General features: G+C 37.4%; 3 protein-coding genes, 1 non-coding gene and 2 pseudogenes across 6 annotated transcripts; 3 read left to right on the forward strand and 3 right to left on the reverse strand.

Moving 5' to 3' along the window:
- The first annotated feature begins 772 nt into the window (after positions 1–772).
- On the forward strand, positions 773–2,724 carry LOC111492469 (protein JINGUBANG-like). Its single transcript, XM_023141807.1, has 2 exons — positions 773–1,683; positions 2,029–2,724. Exons 1-2 carry the CDS (start codon positions 838–840, stop codon positions 2,497–2,499), a joined length of 1,317 nt encoding a protein of 438 aa, XP_022997575.1. The 5' UTR covers positions 773–837; the 3' UTR covers positions 2,500–2,724.
- An 816-nt stretch (positions 2,725–3,540) lies between these two features.
- LOC111491957 (probable transcription factor KAN4) lies at positions 3,541–5,792 on the reverse strand. Of its 3 annotated transcripts, none has more exons than XM_023141061.1 (6): positions 5,306–5,792; positions 5,136–5,212; positions 4,912–4,948; positions 4,710–4,812; positions 4,000–4,090; positions 3,541–3,845 (listed from the first exon to the last, which is right to left on the reverse strand). In XM_023141061.1, exons 1-6 carry the CDS (start codon positions 5,577–5,579, stop codon positions 3,633–3,635), a joined length of 795 nt encoding a protein of 264 aa, XP_022996829.1. In that variant the 5' UTR covers positions 5,580–5,792; the 3' UTR covers positions 3,541–3,632. The 3 variants fall into 3 exon arrangements, with proteins under 3 accessions (XP_022996829.1, XP_022996828.1, XP_022996827.1); XM_023141060.1 differs by having other exon boundaries at positions 3,541–3,848; XM_023141059.1 differs by having other exon boundaries at positions 3,541–3,851.
- Positions 5,793–8,006: 2,214 nt separating this feature from the next.
- On the reverse strand, positions 8,007–12,655 carry LOC111492458 (annotated as a pseudogene).
- Positions 12,656–13,557: 902 nt separating this feature from the next.
- Positions 13,558–13,629, reverse strand: TRNAN-GUU. Its single transcript has one exon. It is a non-coding gene; the product is annotated as a tRNA-Asn (tRNA).
- A 461-nt stretch (positions 13,630–14,090) lies between these two features.
- On the forward strand, positions 14,091–15,315 carry LOC111491947 (dof zinc finger protein DOF3.4-like). The gene has a single exon (XM_023141052.1). It carries the CDS (start codon positions 14,203–14,205, stop codon positions 14,959–14,961), a length of 759 nt encoding a protein of 252 aa, XP_022996820.1. The 5' UTR covers positions 14,091–14,202; the 3' UTR covers positions 14,962–15,315.
- A 2,232-nt stretch (positions 15,316–17,547) lies between these two features.
- On the forward strand, positions 17,548–19,154 carry LOC111491796 (annotated as a pseudogene).
- Positions 19,155–20,205: the final 1,051 nt, after the last annotated feature.

Genomic DNA, 20,205 nt, shown 5'->3' on the forward strand with positions numbered 1-20,205 from the left:
AACTCAAGCACCATTCATATTTTTCGCCCGGTTTGGTGGCTACATCGGATCCTAGGCGAGATTTGCTTTCGCCAACCGAACATCGCTTGTTCGGCCACACACGTCATTTATGCATGCATGTACAATCGTTGCAACACAACAACGTTGCCTCTCATTGTCATCTCGGTTCCCAATAACACGACCCGTACATTGTGATGTCATCCTATGTCACGAGACACATCGATACATCCGTATGGGTACCTATTTTGTTGAAGACTCCTTTTGATGTTTACCAATACATGTTCTCTCCACTCAGACGCAGCCCTAACTTTTTTCCCCCCCTCTTATTTTAAACCCATTGCATCACCACTTTCATTTCCTCTCCCCCACACTATTAGTTCATCCAATTTAATCCTCTTTTTTAATTAATTTAATAAATATCACATGAAATATAATTCACTATTTATAAAAGTAATTGGATGGCTGTGTTTTTTTATCGCCAACTCTAATTATATAATTAAAAAAGAATTAAAAAGAAAAAAAAAGTGGCAATCCACTCTAACCACACAACAATGAAAATTAAAAAAATATTTTTTAAAAAAAGAAAGAAAAGAAATGAGAATTTGTGACAAAGTGGAGTAATATTCTTATTTAATGATTTGTTTGGGCACTTAATTTCAATTATTGACTTAATTTATTGTGTCTCTTCCTTACACGTGTCACTATCTTCTGCCTCAAATCTTTTTCTCCCATTTTATATAATCCCTTAGTCTCATGCAATCTCCCAACGCATTGATTTTGATTTTTTCTTCATTTTCCTCTTAATTTCTATTTCTGAGTTTGCGTTCACATTGCCACATGAAAACACAACGGATGTTCATCGACACCACCAATTTTACGAATATGAAATTTGGTAATTTTCTAACTCAAAATTCCGATCTCAAAATCTCTATGGTAATCGACGACGATGGTGATTTTCCGACGCCGGCTAGTTCTGATTCCGCCAATAGCCGGCCGAGTAGCGACGGTTCACCACCGGTATTTTCGCCGTGGAATCAGACTTATCCCCGTACGAAATCTCCCTGTTTTACGGAATTCAAAAACGGCGACGTTTACCGGAGTAATAGTAATTATAAGAATAGTTCTCTCATTGGGTCTCTTGTTCGTGAGGAAGGTCACGTGTATTCGCTGGCCACCGCCGGCGAGCTTCTCTACACCGGCTCCGACAGCAAAAACATTCGTGTCTGGAAAAATCTTAAGGAATTTACTGGGTTTAAATCGAGCAGCGGATTAGTTAAGGCGATTATAATCTCCGGAGAAAAGATCTTCACCGGTCACCAGGACGGTAAAATTCGCGTCTGGAAAGAGACTCCGAAGAACCCAAGTGGCGGTTACCGGCGGGATGGAACGCTGCCTGCTTTGAGAGATGTACTGAGAAGCTCTATTAACCCTCAAAACTACGTCGTTGTGGGAAGGAACCGGAGCCGGCTCTGGTTCAAGCATGCGGATGCCGTGTCGTGCTTGTGCTTGAGCGATGATAAGACGATATTGTACTCGTCTTCTTGGGATAAAACTATGAAAGTATGGAGAATTTCAGATTCCAAGTGCCTTGAATCACTTACTGTCCATGACGACGCCGTGAATGTAATCGTCGCGGCTTCCGATGGCTTGGTCATTACCGGCTCCGCCGATGGCACCGCCAAGGTAACAATTAATTGGCAAGATTTCATTAAATAATAATATGAATTAAATCAAATTAAGCTCAAACATTATAAAAATAAATACATTAATGATTCAATGTATAGTTTCCTTTAGGATCTGTTATCTTTGTGTGTTAGGTGGTGATTATATTCTAGTTTGGATTAATTATTTTTAATTAGTTCCATGTGCTTTGTGTTTGTCTTTTCTTTTTTTTTTTTTCCAATTATTTATAATTTTCCGTTTAAAATTCTCTAAATCATTTAGAGAAATAAAATTTAATTTAAAAAAAAACGTATTATTAAATAACCACTAAGCTTATAAATATAATTAATCTGTTTTTCTTAATAGGTATGGCGGAGGCAACATGAAGAAGAGAACGACGCAACAAAACACACATTGGAGCAAACGTTGGTGAAGCAAAACAGTGCGGTGACGGCGGTGGCAGTCAACGCCGCCGGTACGGTGGTGTACTGTGGATCCTCGGACGGGCTGGTCAACTTCTGGGAGAGGGAAAAGCGGTTGACTTATGGTGGAGCCCTAAAGGGGCACAACCTAGCAGTTCTCTGCCTGGCGACGGCCGGGAACTGCATGGTACTCAGCGGTGCGGCGGATAATACCATATGCGTGTGGCGGAGAGACGGGCTTTTCCACACGTGTGTATCGGTGCTGACGGGTCATACTGGACCCGTGAAATGCTTGGCTGTCAAGGGAGATCCTTGCCGCCGGTCTAAAGATGGCGGTCGGCGGTGGATTGTGTACAGTGGTAGCCTGGACAGATCGGTGAAGGTGTGGGGGGTTTCCGACAGCCTTGGTGGCTGACGATTGGAATCTGGATATCGGGCAAATGGCAAGCTGCCACGTGGGTGAACCATATCATTAGTTTGTATAGTTTGCATGTAGATGTCATGACAGGTGGAGAAAGTCATGATTTTCGAAAGAAAAATAGCGAGAAATTTGTTATTACCAATAGTTCTTAAGCATTATATCTGCTTTCAAGTACTTGATTGAACTCAAGACTATTCAATCCTAAATATAGTTAAGTTACAGATTTGCCCTTCAACTCTTAACCAAACTTTAGTTAATTTGGTCGATTTGACCCTTAAATAATTCATAACATCATTAAATGCGACACGTAAGCACTAAACATACTTCCAACATTATGATGAAAAAGTTTATATATTAAATTTGTAATTTAATGACAATAAGATGCTTAGTTAAACTCCCACCATATGAATATATATCGATTACTACCAACTAAATGAATAGTCTACTCATACTTTGTGATTCCTCATATTGGTTGGAAAAGATAACGAAGTATTCTTTATAAAAGTGTGAAAACTTCTTCCTAGCAGATGCATTTTAAAATCGTGAGGCTGACGACGATACGTAATGAGCTAAAGCGGACAATAACTACTAACGGTGGGCTAAGTCTATTATAAATGGTATCAAAGGCAAACATCAGGTGATGTGCTAGCGAGGAGGCTAGCTCCAAAGGAAATCTCACATTGGTTGGAGAGGAGAACAAATCATTACTTATAAGGGTGTAAAAATCTCTCCGTAGCAGACGCGTTTTAAAACCGTAAGGCTGACAGTAATACATAATGAGAGCTAAAACAGACAACATTTAGAGCGATTACATAATTTGTCTCGATTTGAGAAGCCTATGGGCTATTTTCATAGGGGCGTGGGCCTTGTGAGGCTACAAACTATAGCAGCCATTGTGTTTGTGGGTTGTGGCCCTAGATGTGTTTTGATATCATATTAAATATGGTCACATAACCCAAAAGCTTGAATGAATTACATTAAATTGAATTATATCAAACAATTTAACATCCAATTTCTAAATAAAAACCAAAATAAAAAAATCCAACACATATAAACAAAGGAAGAGGTTGAGAGAATGAGATTACACAAAACCAAGATTAATTAGGTTAATAAGTGTAATGAAAACCCTAGAAAGAAAGGGTTTGTTTTGAGTTTAGCATTTGAGAAGGATTAGAATGGATGGTTAGAGAATTAGGGCATCCGAGGCTAAAGTCTAAGTTCACAGTATTGTTATTATTATGATCACACAACGACAAGCAGCTACCTTCCAACCTCTGCTTCTTCACGCCGCTCAAGAATTTCATGCTTGCGTCTCCATTCTGTCGGTCCTTCTGCTGCTGCTGCTGCTGGTGGTGGATATAATTATTGTGTTTATTTTTCAAGAGAAACACAAAAAAATTAAACCATTTGTTCTTTAAGGTTGTGGTTTAAAGACATGTTGTATTGTGTTTTGTATATATATATATATAGAGAGAGAGAGAGAGAGATTCGAACCTGGTTGTTTCCAATACTATTGTTGCTATGTTGACTCCATCTGCTCGTCATCTCCCGATTTGTCTCCATTGATGAAGAGAACAAGTTCCAGCTGATCATTCATTAATTTAATCCGCAATTAGCCACTAAATGCATTAATTTAACACCCTAATCGTCTACTGAGTTTTCCAATGCTTCAACTTTTGTTTTCTTTTTCAGTTCTAACATCATTCTTTGAAATCACAGTAACTTATCCTCGTATTAGCAATACTTCAACATAATGTCGAGTATTTTAAGGTGGGCTTTATGAATTATTGCCTGGATTTATTTAGGATTTAAGAAATAATTAAGGTTCCTCAGAGATACATATTTTAAAAATCTTTCCATGACCATACTCGTAACCGCTTAAGCTTGCTTACTTTTAGTATATGTTGTCAATCTCACAGTAGAGAGTTTAGCCTTATTCTAACTAATTTTTTGTCCCATCTATTACCTAGTTTGTAACAATCTAAGTCCATCGATATTGTTTATTTTGAGTCATTATATATGGACATCAAATTTTAAATCAGTATACTAACAAAAAAGGGTTTCACGCTTTTATTATAAAAAAAGTTTTGTTTCTCTCTAATTGACATGCATCTCATGATTACTTAAACTTTTAAGTAAATTTAAGTTTCTTTAGCTATGAAATTGGAGTGATAAGAAAAAGATAGATTGGAAAATGCACTCACATTTGATTAGGGCTTTTCCGCATTGTAAGTGGTGGGTTAGAATTCTCACACTTTGAAGCTCCATTGACATTAATTTCTTGACTTTGGTTCTTCAAGCCTGTGTCTGCAAATTGAAGTCAACTATCCAAGATCATCATTGTTTTTTTAAGAAAACATTTTCGTTCTTATCCAAATTGCAAAAAACAAAAACTATTCTAATTACCGGTTGCTTTGTCTGTGCCTTTCACTGTTCTATACATCTGCACGAACATGAAAAATAAAAACAAAAAGAAATTAAAAGAAACAGCAGAAAGAGAAAAAAAAAATAATAATAATAATCAACTGGGCAAAGATTACATTCTTGATGCTCTTTTGTCCTCACTTTTTTGTTCTCAAGAACCATTACAATTCAATTCTTATTCCAAAAAAAAAAAAAAAAAAACCGACCTGTAAATGGCTTTTTACATGAGCTAGGGTTAAATCTTTGACATTCATCAGCTCCAGTACAGATTTGGGTGTTGCCCCTGCAGATTGATTGAAGGAAGAAAAAAAAAATCATATAAATGAGTTAGAAAAAGCTACAATAAAATAAAAATTAAATTAAATTGAGTATGTACTGTCATGGCCGCCAAGGAGCTGAACAGCGTGGACGAAATGGGCATGAAGAGTGGTGGTCCATCTCATTCTTGGAGCTCTAATTCTTCTTTTAATCCCAAAACCCATTTTGGCATCTCCCTTGAAATGGGTTTTGGGAGGAAGAAGAAACGCAGCATTCTCATGGGTCAGATCGCTGCCGCTGCTGCCGGAATCAGAGGGTGGGCTTATCTGCAAGGATAGGTCCGGCAAGGGCGGTGCCGTGGTGTTGGTGATCATATGGATGGAGGTAAACATGAATGATTTGAAGAAGGGATTGAGGAAAAAGGTGGTGACCCTTTTGATATTATGAGTGGATTATGATTTGAGAGAAGGAGATAGAGAAAGGGGTTTCGAAAAATGGGAGCTTTAGAGGAAGGGAGGTGTGACGATGATGGATTTATAAGCAAACCCACAGAAGGAGAAATCCCCAAAGAGAGAGAGAGAGAGAGAGAAGGAAAATGAGATGGAAAAGGAAAAGGAGTGAAAAGTTGAAAGTTGTGTGTGCATTTAATACTCACAGATGATGGATCAGACAGCTTTTCCAACACAAACACGAACACAACAGAACAGTGATTGTGACCCTTTTAATTTCACATCGCTTTTATTCATTTTCATTTTCACTTCATTTATTTAAACAAAATTTCCCCATTTGGTACAAATGGCTTACTTTCTTTTCTTTTCTTTCGTCGAATCTATCGTGAATCTATCGTGATTGAGCTACTAAAAAAAACAACCCTAAATTAGGTTTTTGGAGAATTCAATTTTCCTTCTCAATCCATGACTAACATGAATTCGAAGTTTCCTTTGTAAATCTCGAAACTTATTTGTAGTGGCTCCGTTCTATGCCTCATTTAATAGAGAATCTCAAAGTTGCTATATTTAATTATATTTCATCTATATTCCAATTTCATTCGTTTAATATCCTTGTAGTGTCATTGAAAAAGAGATGTGGTTTCTACTTTATATGTTTTTATTTCTATATAATGTTGAGGATTATTGAGAGGGAGTCCCACGTTCGCTAATTAAAGAGATAATTATAGGTTTAAGTAATACATCTCGATTGTTATCAGTCATTTTGAATAAACCAAAAGCAAAACCACGAGAATGTAATACATATAATTTTATAAGCTTAAATAATGATTTTTATGGGTTTATATTATTCACAAAAGATAGGAAAGAGAAATAAGAATATTAATTGATTTAATATGAAGAAATAGGATAATATTATGACATATTTTAATTTGAAAGGACAGGTGGCATTTGTCTGCCTTGGCTTAAGATGTATCCTTAATTTCCCAATATTCCCTCTCCGTGTCCAATTATTCCTTGTCCAATCATCCGCGTGCCTCACGTGACCTCTCATTTTAAATTCCCGTTTTATTTCCCTCCATGCAATAATTAATTAATAATTATGTCCCTAAATTAATACTAATTCATTAATTAACTAAACTAATCTTCTTCCGTTTTAAAAGCTTTTTATTTGGTCAGCGGCTGATGCGCTCTAGATTCTCCGGGAAATGCAAGCCCTCGTTAATTAATTCATTATATTTTGTTGTTATTAAATAAAATAAAATAAAATAAATTTATTTATCACTCTCTCTCTCTCTCTCTCTCTCGAATATAGAAAATTTTCTGGGAAACATGCATTTTGATGCCCAAAAACAGAGTGAATCTGAATCACACCAAAATTTGGATCATATTCCATATTCTATGCTTTTGTCTTATCATATTTTATTTTTTTAATCCACAAAGGTCAGGGAATAATTTGTTTTTTTATTTGAAATTTTGTCGCAACCTATATTCGTATCCCCAACCTCTCTAACTAGCTCAGTCTCAATGTACGCATTATAGAACGGGAATGTGTGAGGTGGGTTGGCCCTTCGGTCAAGAAGCGGGATAACATCCCACCTTCCTATCTTGACTAGTAGGCACAGTTACTTGAGTCTAGTTCTTGAACGTAACGAGCGTTCGTGAGTTCCGATTCCAAACTTCCATAGAAACTTAGGTGGGGGATATCAGGTGAGGACACATATTAGTTCACGTTTAATAAATCATGCTCTTTGACCAAAGATGGTAGCTGTACCGCAGTTTCTCCTACACTTTCTGAGATATTAAACAAATTGGATATCTGAGGTTGGGAGACAGATTCGGGTGTTGCGGTACTTGCAATTCAAATGGGATGTATGTATAAGCCTCATCTGCAACCAACAGAGTTGAGAGATATGGGACAAAGCATGAGTAATAATACACATATTTTTCTTCATCAAAACAAACCCATTACTCCACTGTCCCACAGCATTCAAAAGGATATAAAAAATGAGTACATTTTTGTTGCGTGTTAAGTTAAGAAAGGAGGAAGAGTGGACCCTTTGAAATTAATACGCAAAATCAGAGAGGCCATTGCATTTCCATGGGACCCCTTCTTCTTTCTCCCTGCTCACCATCATGTCCCTTCTTTCATCATGTTTAGGTTTGAAGAGCTGTGTTGCTGTACCAGACTCAATACCCCAACTGACCCACAAACCAATCCCTCTCCCTTTCACTGCTATTACTTCAATGGCTGGCCATGTGAGACTTTGAAAGCAAGTAAGCTTATCGCTAGTAGATATTGTTCATCTTGGTCCGTTGCATATCGTCGTTAACTTCACAGTTTTAAAACACGTCTATTAGGGAGATGTTTCTGTTGAGGATCGTAGGAAAGGAGTCCCACACTAGCTAATTTAGGAAATGGTCATATGTGTATAAGTATGGAGTACATATCCATTGATACGAGACCTTCCTAGCTTATGCTCAAAGTGGACAATATCATACTGCTGTAGAGAGTTGTGATTTCTAAAAGTTTCTACACCCTATAAAGAATACTTCATTCTCATCTCCACTCCAACCGATGTAAGATTTCATACCAGTAGAAGCTCTTCAAAATTTGAATTTGCATGCTACTCACTCCACTTCCACACTATGTCAACTCTCCTAATGCTTCTTTGCTTCATTCTAATTCATTCTAACTCATGTAAGATTCGAGAATTAGCCATATCACCCGTTTAAGACACATTTTCTTATGAAATTCAAACCTCAAGAATACTTAATCATAACTAAGCTAGTATTCGAATTTTTAAGTTTATATCGATCTAGTTCCTAATCTTTAAAAAGTATCTAACAGGCCCTCTTACTTTCAGTTTCATGTCTAATAAGTTTGACATATTCAACTTTGTAACGTTGAGTCACTAAATAGACACAATGTGGTCGGCCCCATATGAGTTAAAAAATTATAGAAAGATTGGTCATAAGGTGCATTATTATGGTTCCTACAAGCACATGTGCCCAACGTACGATGTAAAGATATCTATTTGCCTTTTGTATTTGCCGTTTCCTAATGAGAGAGGGCACTGCAATATTGTTATATTCAAAGGGAGGGAAGTGGGGAGGATCAAATAATTAAGACAAAATATTGTTCTTTTTTGAGAGAGAGAGAGATAGCAGAAGTGGGGAGGACCACAGAAGAACAAAAGCATGCTTGGTGAAAAATGTAAGAAGTTAGAAAGGTACCTCCTCATAGCCCTCGACAATTTCAAACAAAAGGCTACAAACAACTCCCCAATGTCAAGATCCCCATCGATTGCGCACAAGCAAAAAGTTGAGAACTTGAACAAATTCCCATCTCCCTTTCAACTCCCACCTGCGACTGCAAAAAGAAGCATATAATATAATGCTGTGTGTGTGTGTGTGTGAGAGAGAGAGAGAGAGAGAGAGAGAGTGTTTGTGGCAGCTGCCATCACCACCAAGCACGACTCCTTGCACACAGAATATGTACAAAAACTTAGTCATAATTTACCATTGGAGCTTTGTGAGGAAAGAACCGTCCAGGATGGGGAAGAATTGCTGGCACATGACCAAGTCCGAGTCGACTGCATAATCCCTTCCCACCAGCCATAGTCTGCCACATTTACATTTTGTCCTCTGTGTATTGGTCTGAATAATGGCTAACCCACGTGAACCCCAACCTCTGCGAGCCTTCAAACTTCAAATATACACTCATCACTCGGGGATTCATAGACATATCTTCCATCCCCTCTCTGTTTTTTACTTATGAAAATCAGAGTTTTTCGTGTAGATGCAGTCATAATGGAGCCTAACTTTTTATCAAGAATATGATTCTCAGACCATCAACTCTGTTGTATATTCAAATCGTTCCCCATCATCAGTACATATGGCTCTGCTAAAACTCCGAAGCTCATAAATAGGTTATTCTACTAGCATGGCCTCAACTAAATGGCAGCAAAGGACAAGTCCCAGCCACAGAACATCATATGTTTACAGAGTTTTACAGATTAGGCACTGAATATTTGGGGAACTTGGCACACATTAGGCTTCAGGTGCTTTGATTAGCATTTGGTTGGTGTTTGATGGCATGCGAGTGAGAGGGACAACATGTTCAACAACGCGGAAGATTTTGACCTCCAGAACCACAGGAGGACCACTTGGATTAGTGACAGGCTCAAAGACGCAGACGTCAAATTCTTCTAAATTGTTACTTATGAAGAATGTTTCCATCCACTTGTAAGGCCACCAAATTGACGCCTAGAGTTGAAGTTGAATCTGACTGGCCATTCATCTTTTCCAATACGCAGTATTACGTCTTGGTTGCGAAGGGGGGTGCTTTTTGTAACCCATTGATTGGGGAGAAACTGCAAAATTGATGAACATGCTCAGTCAACAAAATCATTGCCAAACTTTATTGACCGTTCCGGTAACAATCTAGCCTATCACTAGTAGATATTGTCCTCTTTGGCCTTTCTCGAAGAGATTTTCACACTCTTATAAGAAATGTTTAGTTTCCCAAAGAGGTGGATTGTGACATACCACATCGGTTGGAGATGGGAACGAAATATTCCTTATAAGTAGCTATATTGGAGATGGACTGGTAAGTAGCTACAAGATATCTCTACAACAGATGAGTTTTACCAGAAAGAATCTCTTGTACACATGTGAAGGTCGCATAACAACTTTGAAACTAGCATCATTTGCTGCTGCATCCGCCAACATCAGGGCATTCTTCTTCTCATCTTCAGTAATAGCCTTCCGATTCGATACGTAAAACTCAGCATACGACCCAGTTTTCTTGACGGGAGTAGTGTCCACGTCGGAGTCTGGCAAAGTCCACACTTAGATACCATATCGATTCATAAGTCTAGTTTTTCTTATTAATCCATAAACGTTACAAAGAATTATAAAGCATCATTATTCATTCACTATTTTTGAGGTCAACAGAAGAAAACATGGAACAATATGAATGAAGGATTAAAAGCTTAAAGAACTTCTTCTCCAACTACCTGTCATAATTACTGCATCATTTGGAGTTTTTTGCCCTCTAATTTGCATCCTTCGTATAGGCTCAGCCGGGGAAGCCTCTGGTTGAACACTAAAATTTGTATCTTTGGACCCAACGTCCTGTATCATGCGTTCTATATTGTCATCAGTAATGATATATTCAGAGGAAGCACATTCAGCGCCATTGTTAGTATTAGCATCAAAGCCATCCAAGCAGGGTTCTGTAAACTTCCTCTTAGCCTGGTAGCCACTGTCAGTCTTTATATGCTCGCACATTTTTACAAAATATGATGTTTCCTTCTCACAAAAGCTATTCCAATCAAATATCAAAACATCAAACTGTGACGCTCCATTGTACCTAAAAACCAAGAGATCATTCAGCTCCAGAGAATGAGCCTTCACAAACTCTGGCCAGCCGCCTTTGAAATGTAATTCATCATCATTGGTAGACAATGTCACATCCCATGATGGAAGTTTATTTTTCAAATTGCTCCAAAATTTGTTTGGAATTACCTGCAGCTCAAATTGTATATATTGAGTTGCCAAGTTTCTAGAAGAGCTTGTAAAAGATTCTTTAATGCAATTTTCACGCCAAATAAATAGATGGTTTGCTAGAGAGAGGTTTCCACACTCTTCTAAGGAATGTTTCGTCCCTTGTGCACTTCCCCACCTCAAGATTTTAAAACGCATCTAAAGGAAGAGGTTTCCACACCCTTAGAAGGAATGTTTTTTTCCTCTCTTCAACCGATGTGGGATCTCACGATCCACCTCCCTTGGGGGGCCAGCGTCCTCAATGGCACATCGTCCGATGCCTGGCTCCGATACTATTTGTAACAGCTCAAACCCACCGTTAGAAAATATTGTCATTTTTTGGGTTTTTCCTTGTGGGCTTTCTCTCAAGTTTTTGAAGTGCATCTGCTAAAGAAAGGTCTCCACACCCTTATAAGAAATGTTTTTCCTTTATCCAACCGAGGTGAGATCTCACAAGTTTAGAACATTAAGAGAAGACACTGAGTGCATTAAACATGGTATGATATTGTCCACTTTGAGCATAAGTTCTCGTAACTTTGCTTTTAGTTTTTCAAAAATGCCTCATACCAATGAAGATGTATTCCTTACTTATAACTCATGATCAACCCTTTAATTAGTTGATGTGGAACTTCTCTCCCAACAATCCTCTTATCGAACAAAGTACACCATATAGTCTCCCCTAAGGCCTATGGAGTCCTAAAATAGTCTCCCCTTAATCAAGACTCGACTCATTCTCTAAAGCTCTCGAACAAAGTACATCATTTGTTCGACACGTGAGTCACTTTTTTATTACACCGTGGAGACTCACAACTTCTTCATCCTATCAGCACACAAGACCTAATGTCTATTCATAATCAAACATAAAATGCAGAACCCAGTTTTGAAAATGACAAAAGGGAAGATCAAAGAAAACCTACAAGTTGCTGCTCACAACCACCGGCAAGAGTTTGATAGAAGTGGATGAACTGAAAATGGCTCCAATAAATATCTTCTGCCCATTTGTTGGAACAATCGCCTACTTCATCCATTTCTCAGGAGATGGAACCTGAAATGATTCAGAGAGCAACATAACGAAGTGAGAAAGTAAACCCCCCAGCGATTGATCCAAGAAACAACACCTACCCACTACAAATTTTGCTAGGAAAATCCTAATTGGCAAGCATCAAGATCAAGAAAGTAACTGGGTGCCCCCTTACCAGAAAAAAGTGTCAGCAGAACAAGTCTGGGCCAGCCGCCGATTGCCAAAGCCTCGAAGCCACACTTGAAATTTTCAGATATGAAGGAAGATGGAGCTGCCGTGATGACTAACAGAGTGAAGCCAAAATTCAAGCAAAGAAACGAAGCGACCCAGTTCTTGTCCTGATACGACAAGTCACTGACGCAGAGAAAAAGCTAATGCAGATGCCCCTTCCCAAGCCATTCTTGAAGCTGAACGACTTTTTCTTCCAAGCACAATGCTGCTTAATCTTCCCCTTAATCCACACAAAATACAGTCACTATATATACATAAATAAAGAGAATTTTAGGCTAAATATTCCATGCAAATTCTTAATTTGGATTAAAAATATTATTTTCTCACTTAATTTTATATTATTTTCTCATGTTTTGCATCTGAATTTAGAATCTTTATCCACTTCTACACTAAAACATTTATTTCTTCCATTCTAGATGTCAAAATTTGATGGGCCTACTTATGGGCCAAGTGTTCTTTATCCACTTCTGGTTCGTTTTCTTTTAGAGCTACCATCAATCCATTTTGGGCTATATTCACAACTCATGGAACTAAATTACTAGCCATCCAATGCATCAAATATATTAAATTCAGTGCCCCTAAAGTTTAAATCTTTATCCCATATGTCAGTTACCAGCTAAAATATAATATATAAGTATTTACTTTGATTAATTAAAATATTTAACTATTTTAGTTGAGTTTTAAATTTTAAATTTTCGATTTCACAAAATTAAAGCTAGATTAGTACCATTAAAAGTTCAAATATTCAAATTTTCATTTTCATACATAATTATATTAATTGTGAGTGTATTTAATATAAAGAAAAAGATAATTATTTAGTCATTTAATAAATGAAAAAAAAAAGATTAATGTTGGTTATCACATAAAAAAAAATCCCAATTAGAAATCTATTCGGTAAATGTACAAATATTCAATATAATTGTGTTTTATTTGAATTTTTTCTTCCGAGCTCCTTCTAAGATTTTTAAAATAAGTATGTTAGTAAAAGTTTTCATATTCTTGTAAAAATGATTTGTTCCCAAGTGGAACTGACACTTCCACGGGGATGAGATAGAATGCAATAGAAACAAAGACATAGGGAACGGAACGGGTTACCCTACTCAAATTCAAAATGAATCAAATCTCCCCAAGTAGGATTCGAACTTACGACCAATCAGTTAACAGCCGACCGCTGTACCACTGAGCTACTGAGAAACAAGGGTAAATTAGGTTTCAGAGAATTCAATTCTCATTCTCAATCCATGACCAATATGAACTCGAGGTTTCCTTCGTAACTCCCGGAACTTCTTCGTAGTGGCTCCGTTCCATGCCTCGTTCCATGACTCTATTTCATTATATTTCATCCATATCCCAATTCGTAATCTACCTTTAGGACCCGTGTCCTGGTTGACAATCATTCCTAGGATGTGAGCGAGCATGCAAAGGTGGAGAAGGGAAGAAAGGAAATGGCGCACACCATCCAACCTCTCATTATTGCTTTCTTTCACATTCACCGACATTCATTATTCTCTCCCAACTCATTTTTTGACTCCATTCATAATGTAATCAAATAGCTTACAAAAACATTAATTTTGATGATTATTTCCAAAAATAAAAATAAACAAATTAATAAATAAAAGCCCCATGTCCTCACTTTCTTTAAGCTCACTCCCATACCTCCCCCCATTCCCATTTCACCATCTTCTGTCTCTTTCTAGAGAGAGAGAGAAGCTGAGAGAGTTCTGAACTCTGAACTCTGTCTGACCCATTCCCATTCATTCACTCCCAATGCCGTCGGAATCAGCCAACAGAAGCAGTAGGCCCCAACACAGCATGGCCTTCCCTCCCCCGCCCCAATCCGACCCTCTCCCCTGCCCTCGCTGCGACTCCCTCAACACCAAGTTCTGTTACTACAACAACTACAACCTCTCCCAGCCCCGCCACTTCTGCAAGTCCTGCCGCCGCTACTGGACCCACGGTGGCACTCTCCGCGACGTCCCCGTCGGAGGCGGCTCCCGCAAGAACTCCAAGCGCTCTCGCTATCACAACATCAACAACACCAACACTTCCTCCTCTGTATCTGTCTCTGTCTCCTCCACCTCTGTTTCATCTTCCACCTCTGCTTCCTCCTCCTCTGCTTCTCTTCTCCCCGCTCCCACCCTCAACAATGACATCAATGTCGTTGATGTTAATCTCAACGACACCATGCCCGCCCCTGGCTCCTTCACTTCTTTGCTCAGCTCCCAAGCCTCCGGATTCCTGGCTCTTGGCGGATACGCCTCCGCCTCCGGGTCGGGTCATGCCCCTGCAACTTTCGACGATATGGGGTTCGCTCTTGGCAGGGGATTGTGGGGTACTACGACTTGCACTTACCCTGAAGTTGGGGATCTCGTCGGAAGCTACTCCGCCGCTGTGGCTCCGGAGACGTCTTCTTACAACACGTGGCAAATGAATGCCAGCGACGGCGGCAACGGCGGAGTTGTCGACGGTGATTTGCTGGGTTGGCCAGACCTTGCCATTTCCATGCAAGGCAAGAGCTTGAAGTAATATAGTATAACGACACACAACAACAACAACAATTTCAATGCTTTGCGTCGTGTTCCAAAATCAAATGCTCTCTAATTTCCATCATTTTTTCTGTTTCTTTCTTCTTAGTGGCTTTCTGGATCTTACCTTCCTTATTCAATTTCTGGGTTTTTCTTATTTTCTGCCGGTAAATGTTTGTTGGGTATAGATAGTACAATATAGACTGATAGGATACAGCCAAAAAGACGAAGACTTGGTCTGATATTGAGAGCATAGGCCTTATGGGTGGAACGGTGTCTCTGTCATTATTAGGCCGCCTTTTTTTTTTCTTTCCTTTTTCTTGGGGTTTTGTCAACTATGTCTGAAGGAACAGAGAAAAAAAAAAAAAAATGGGAGATTTCCCTTTGTATCTGTTTATACAAATTGTGTTATTTGATTGCCATCATCCATCGTCTTCATATTTCCATATCTCAATCTGAATCTGAACGAAACCAGTAAATTTAAAAGAACACAAAACAGAGCATTCAAATGATTTTGTCGATTTGTTTGGGACACAAATGGGTGAAGTATCTTGCAAGTTACTATATATATGCAATATATATATATATTGAAGTATTTCGGCTTGTGTTCTTTACGAGGGCAATCCTCGGACCATCCGACATACCAATTAATGACTTCAAACGCTGCCTTTGCTTATACTCCCAACAGCTCGGATTCATGGAAAAAGGGCAGCAGGCAGCCATGCCATGGATCCGAGACAAATCCTATGGGTCTTGTTTTGTTGAAAAAGGTTGAAAAGAAGAAACCAGGGTCTGAAAAACTGATGGATCAGTGTTCCTTGTGTTGTTTAATTCAGAGACAAAAACAGAGGCATCAGTCATGGATTTTGACTGAATAAGAGATGACGACGCCGTTTCTTCTCCTCTGTAGTTGAACGAAGGAGAGAGAGAAGGAAAAAGCATGGAGGAGAGAGAAGGAGACCAAACGTGTCATTGAGAATGATTGGTAGTGGGGGTTTAGGGGGGCAATTGGAACGGAAACACCGCCCGCGCCCCATACCTTTACTTAATTGCCTAAACAATTCACAGCACAGCACCAATGTTAGCGGTGTGGGCGCCCCCTCCTGCCCCTTCGCCTCCACTGCCCACCAACCCAACACTCATTATCTATACCCAAAAAAGAATTTTTTTTTTTTTTTCCTATCATAATATTTTATGCACACCCAATCAATGAATTCATAGGTGTTCTATGCTACATTATAGCCTCTCTCTCTCTTTTTTTTTTTTTTTTTTTTTTTTTAAATTCATTATGATGTTTATTTAATGAATTAGTAAAATTTGAAGAAGCATCCATTATTATTTCTCCTCCACTTTGCTGGGACTAATTGTCTTCACAAACTTTGACTGCCTTCAACATTGTGTCCACCTCTTCACTAATTGTCACTAATCTCAATTGGAATGCCATAAACTTTCATTAAGATTTAACTTAATTTTTTTTTTCATTTAAAAGGTTTTGTTACTCATAAATTAATATATACTATTTTTTAATATTCTCAAAATTTTTAAAATTGGTATTAATGTTTTTATTTAGAGTATTAATGTTATTTTTGAAAATTTAAGTATAATTTTAAAATAAATTATTAACTATTTTTATACAAAATTAATGATAAAAATAGTTATTATTTTTTTTTTTTTAAAGTTTGATGATATTCTTTTGATTATTTAAAAAATTTAAGATATCATTAAAATTATAAAGATTTAAGGATATTTTTTTAGATAAAAACTTTACTTTTCAATATCCATGATATAGATAAGATTTAAATATATGAGAAATGAATAATAATAATATAACTTAAATAATCAATGTATTAATATTAAATAATCATTATTATATGGGTATAGTTTAATTTATTTTCACTCATGGTAGTCTTTTAAATATTTATGTAACATAGGAAAAATGAGACCACCTTTCTTTCTCTTGTTAACGTATTAATCAACGACATATTAACTTATCTTTTCTTCATGATTATTATTATTATTATTTTTTTTTTTTAAAGACTTTCAACATATCTGGTTCTACCATTTAAAAATATTCTATCTTTAAATTATTCTAACAATCTTTTTAAAGTTTCTTTGTTTAATAAACTACCTTTCCTAAATTCGCGAGCATATTTGAAACATTTTAACTTGATATCTTAAAGATTTGATTTACATAATAGTTTTAGAATTTTTATAAACTTTCCTCTAGAGTCAAGTTATACTTAGTTAATCTATGTTTCGGAGCAAATCTTATATCAATCGATGGGTCTTAACATTACTAAGTTTGTTGCAGAATGAATTACTAAAAATTGACGATCAAAGTGGAAGAAACGAATAACGGAAGAATATGAAAATTATTATCACCGTATAACAATTTTTCAATAAAAACTAATTTAAAATTTATTAAAAACATCGAACCGATAAAATCTGTAGTATTTTATGGTCAAAATTTAATTTTAAGAAAAGAATAAAAGATTAAGGGAACCTCACTTCACTCGCCCATCGCCCAAGCATATTCTGCATGCGCAACGCACGTGAGATGTGAGTCAAAAGTCAGTAGGCGACCAAGGTACTAAGGTGGGCCCCTTCCTTTATTATTTAACCCCCAACCTCATGCACTGATTTTTACATCCCATCTCAACTACTGAACGACTTGATTCATCGATCTCGAACCCACTCTCCTGTTGCCGGAAATGGACATGAAAGAAGCAATCAGAAACCATGGCGACGTCGCCATGGCCATCACCAAGCGCATTCTCCAACACGACGAAGCCAAGGGTTCCAACGTTGTGATATCCCCCTTGTCAATCTACGTGCTTCTCAGCCTTGTCGCTGCCGGCTCCAAGGGCCCCCCGCTGGATCAACTTCTGTCCTTCCTCAAATCAAACTCCATCGACAACCTCAACGCCTTCGCTTCTCATATCATAGACAAGGTTTTTGCTGATGCCTCTTCCTGCGGCGGACCTCGCCTCGCATTTGCCAATGGCGTTTGGATCGATCAATCACTTTCTCTCAAGCCTTCTTTCCAACAGGTTGTGGACAAATATTACAATGCTATGCTCAGTCAAGTCAATTTTCAACAGGTGATTGATTTACTGTTAGGAATGTTTGTTTAATCTACCCATTTAAATGATGTGAGAGTTATTTATTTATAATTAAATAACTGTAAATAAAGAGTAATAATTAGAAAGATTAAACAAATATCTAGATATCTTTTCTTACATAAAATATCAAAATATCTTAATTTAGTACTAAATATCTTTTAACGTTTCTATGGAAAGGCGGATAAAGTGATCTCTTTAGTGAACTCATGGGTTGAAAAAAACACTAATGGACTTATCAAAGAGATTCTTCCCCCTGGATCAGTGGACTGTTTCACTAGGCTCATCCTTGCGAACGCACTCTACTTCTAAGGGGCATGGGAGAAGAAGTTTGATGCTTCGAAAACAGTGAAGCGTGATTTCTACCTTGTTGATGGGAGCTCAGTTGAAGCGCCCTTTATGACCGACAAGGAGGACCAATATGTAGCTGTGTTCGATGGGTTTAAGGTTCTTGCATTGCCGTACAGTCAAGGTTCTGACCCACGTCGTTTTTCTATGTACTTCTTTCTCCCAGATAGCAAGGATGGACTGGCAAGTTTGATTGAAAAGTTAGATTCTGAGCCTGGGTTCATCGACCGCCACATTCCACGTAAAAAACATGAGCTGGGGAGATTTATGATTCCAAAGTTTAAAATTTCCTTTGGGATTGAAGTTTCCGATGTTTTAAAGAAGCTAGGATTGGCGCTGCCTTTCTCTGAAGGAGGGTTGCTAGAAATGGTGGATCCCCCAATGGCTCAAAAGCTTCGTGTTTCTAAAATATTCCACAAGGCGTTTATTGAGGCTAATGAAGAAGGCACAGAAGCTGCAGCTTCTTCAGCTGCTGTTATACGACTTATGAGAGCGCCTATAGGTTTGATACAGTTCGTTGCCAATCACCCATTCTTGTACTTAATTAGGGAAGATAAGTCAGGAACTTTACTTTTTATTGGGCAGGTGTTAAACCCTCTTGAAGATTGAATAATCACAATCGTAAAGAATGAACCTAAATCGCTCCAATAAAATGTAGTAACACTTAATGCTACCAAAGGCATGTTTTAGCATGTCATATGAATATTTATATGTATTATCTATAACATGTTTTGCATAGTGATCTTTATGTGTAATTTCTTGTTTTACAATTTGTTGCATGTTTTATGTTTGCTTTGCTCAGCTGTGTTTCACAAATTTTTCTCGTTAATTTAACATCATTTGTATAAATTAAAGTAGGAGATAAGTTTTAGGCACTCTCATCTTTTTGCTACGTGTGTACGTAGCACCGTGTCATAATCTATGGAGTGATTGTGCCTTAAGTAAGTTATTAAGGACGACCTTTGAGTGAGGAGAATATCACAAACTTACTATAAATAGAGTAGGTTGTGACTCTCACGTTACGACAAGAGAAGCGGCGACCCTCATGTAGCGTCCATCTAGCCATGCGAGAACTTAGACGAGTGTCATGATACGACCTAAAAGAACGGAGTATCATCTAACACACCACACAGAGTGGGTATTGAAGAGTAGACGAGACATTTCACAACCCAACTTTCGGGATGTCGAGAAATCAGACTACGATGAAAAGACGAAAATCAAACACAAACAAAAACATAATCAAAATAAAACAAAACATTAAAAAGGTGAGAAACTACGGTAAAATTTTGTGTGGTTTAAAAGACATACCAAAAAGAATACAAAATTTAAACTTATTTACAAAAAGAATACAAAATCTAACTATAAGGGATAGTTTATGTTATTCAAGTTATTTTCAAAGGTTTTGTTACCAATAAATTAATATATATATATATATATATATATATATATATATTATTATTATTATTATTATTATTATTTTTTTTTTTTTTTTTGACTTTCAACCTATCTTCTCCTACAATTTAAAAATATTATATCTTTAAATTATTCTAACGATCTTGTCTAAGTTTCTTCTTTGAATAAATTACCTTTCGTAAATTCGTGAGCATATTTGGAACATTTTAACTTGATATCTTAGAGATTTGATTTTCGAGGAATTTAAATAAATAGTTTGGTCACGTTGATCTCAAGGAAGAACACAGAAGAAGCTAGCTAGGATTGGGTAAATTTTAGAACTCTTAAAACCTTTCCCCTATAGTCCTAAATTCAAGCACCGGAAC

This window comes from Cucurbita maxima, unplaced genomic scaffold (assembly GCF_002738345.1).
Source record: "Cucurbita maxima cultivar Rimu unplaced genomic scaffold, Cmax_1.0 Cma_Scf00017, whole genome shotgun sequence".
Lineage (NCBI taxonomy): Eukaryota > Viridiplantae > Streptophyta > Magnoliopsida > Cucurbitales > Cucurbitaceae > Cucurbita > Cucurbita maxima.

Coding starts and splice junctions, on each gene's coding strand:
- LOC111492469 (XM_023141807.1), top strand. CDS start 838: ATGAAAACACAACGGATGTTCATCGACACCACCAATTTTACGAATATG. Junction 1,684..2,028: donor CCGCCGATGGCACCGCCAAG/GTAACAATTAAT, acceptor TTTTCTTAATAG/GTATGGCGGAGGCAACATGA.
- LOC111491957 (XM_023141059.1), bottom strand. CDS start 5,579: ATGTTTACCTCCATCCATATGATCACCAACACCACGGCACCGCCCTTG. Junction 4,813..4,911: donor AGGCACAGACAAAGCAACCG/GTAATTAGAATA, acceptor TTCAATTTGCAG/ACACAGGCTTGAAGAACCAA. Junction 3,852..3,999: donor ATAGTATTGGAAACAACCAG/GTTCGAATCTCT, acceptor ATCCACCACCAG/CAGCAGCAGCAGCAGAAGGA.
- LOC111491947 (XM_023141052.1), top strand. CDS start 14,203: ATGCCGTCGGAATCAGCCAACAGAAGCAGTAGGCCCCAACACAGCATG.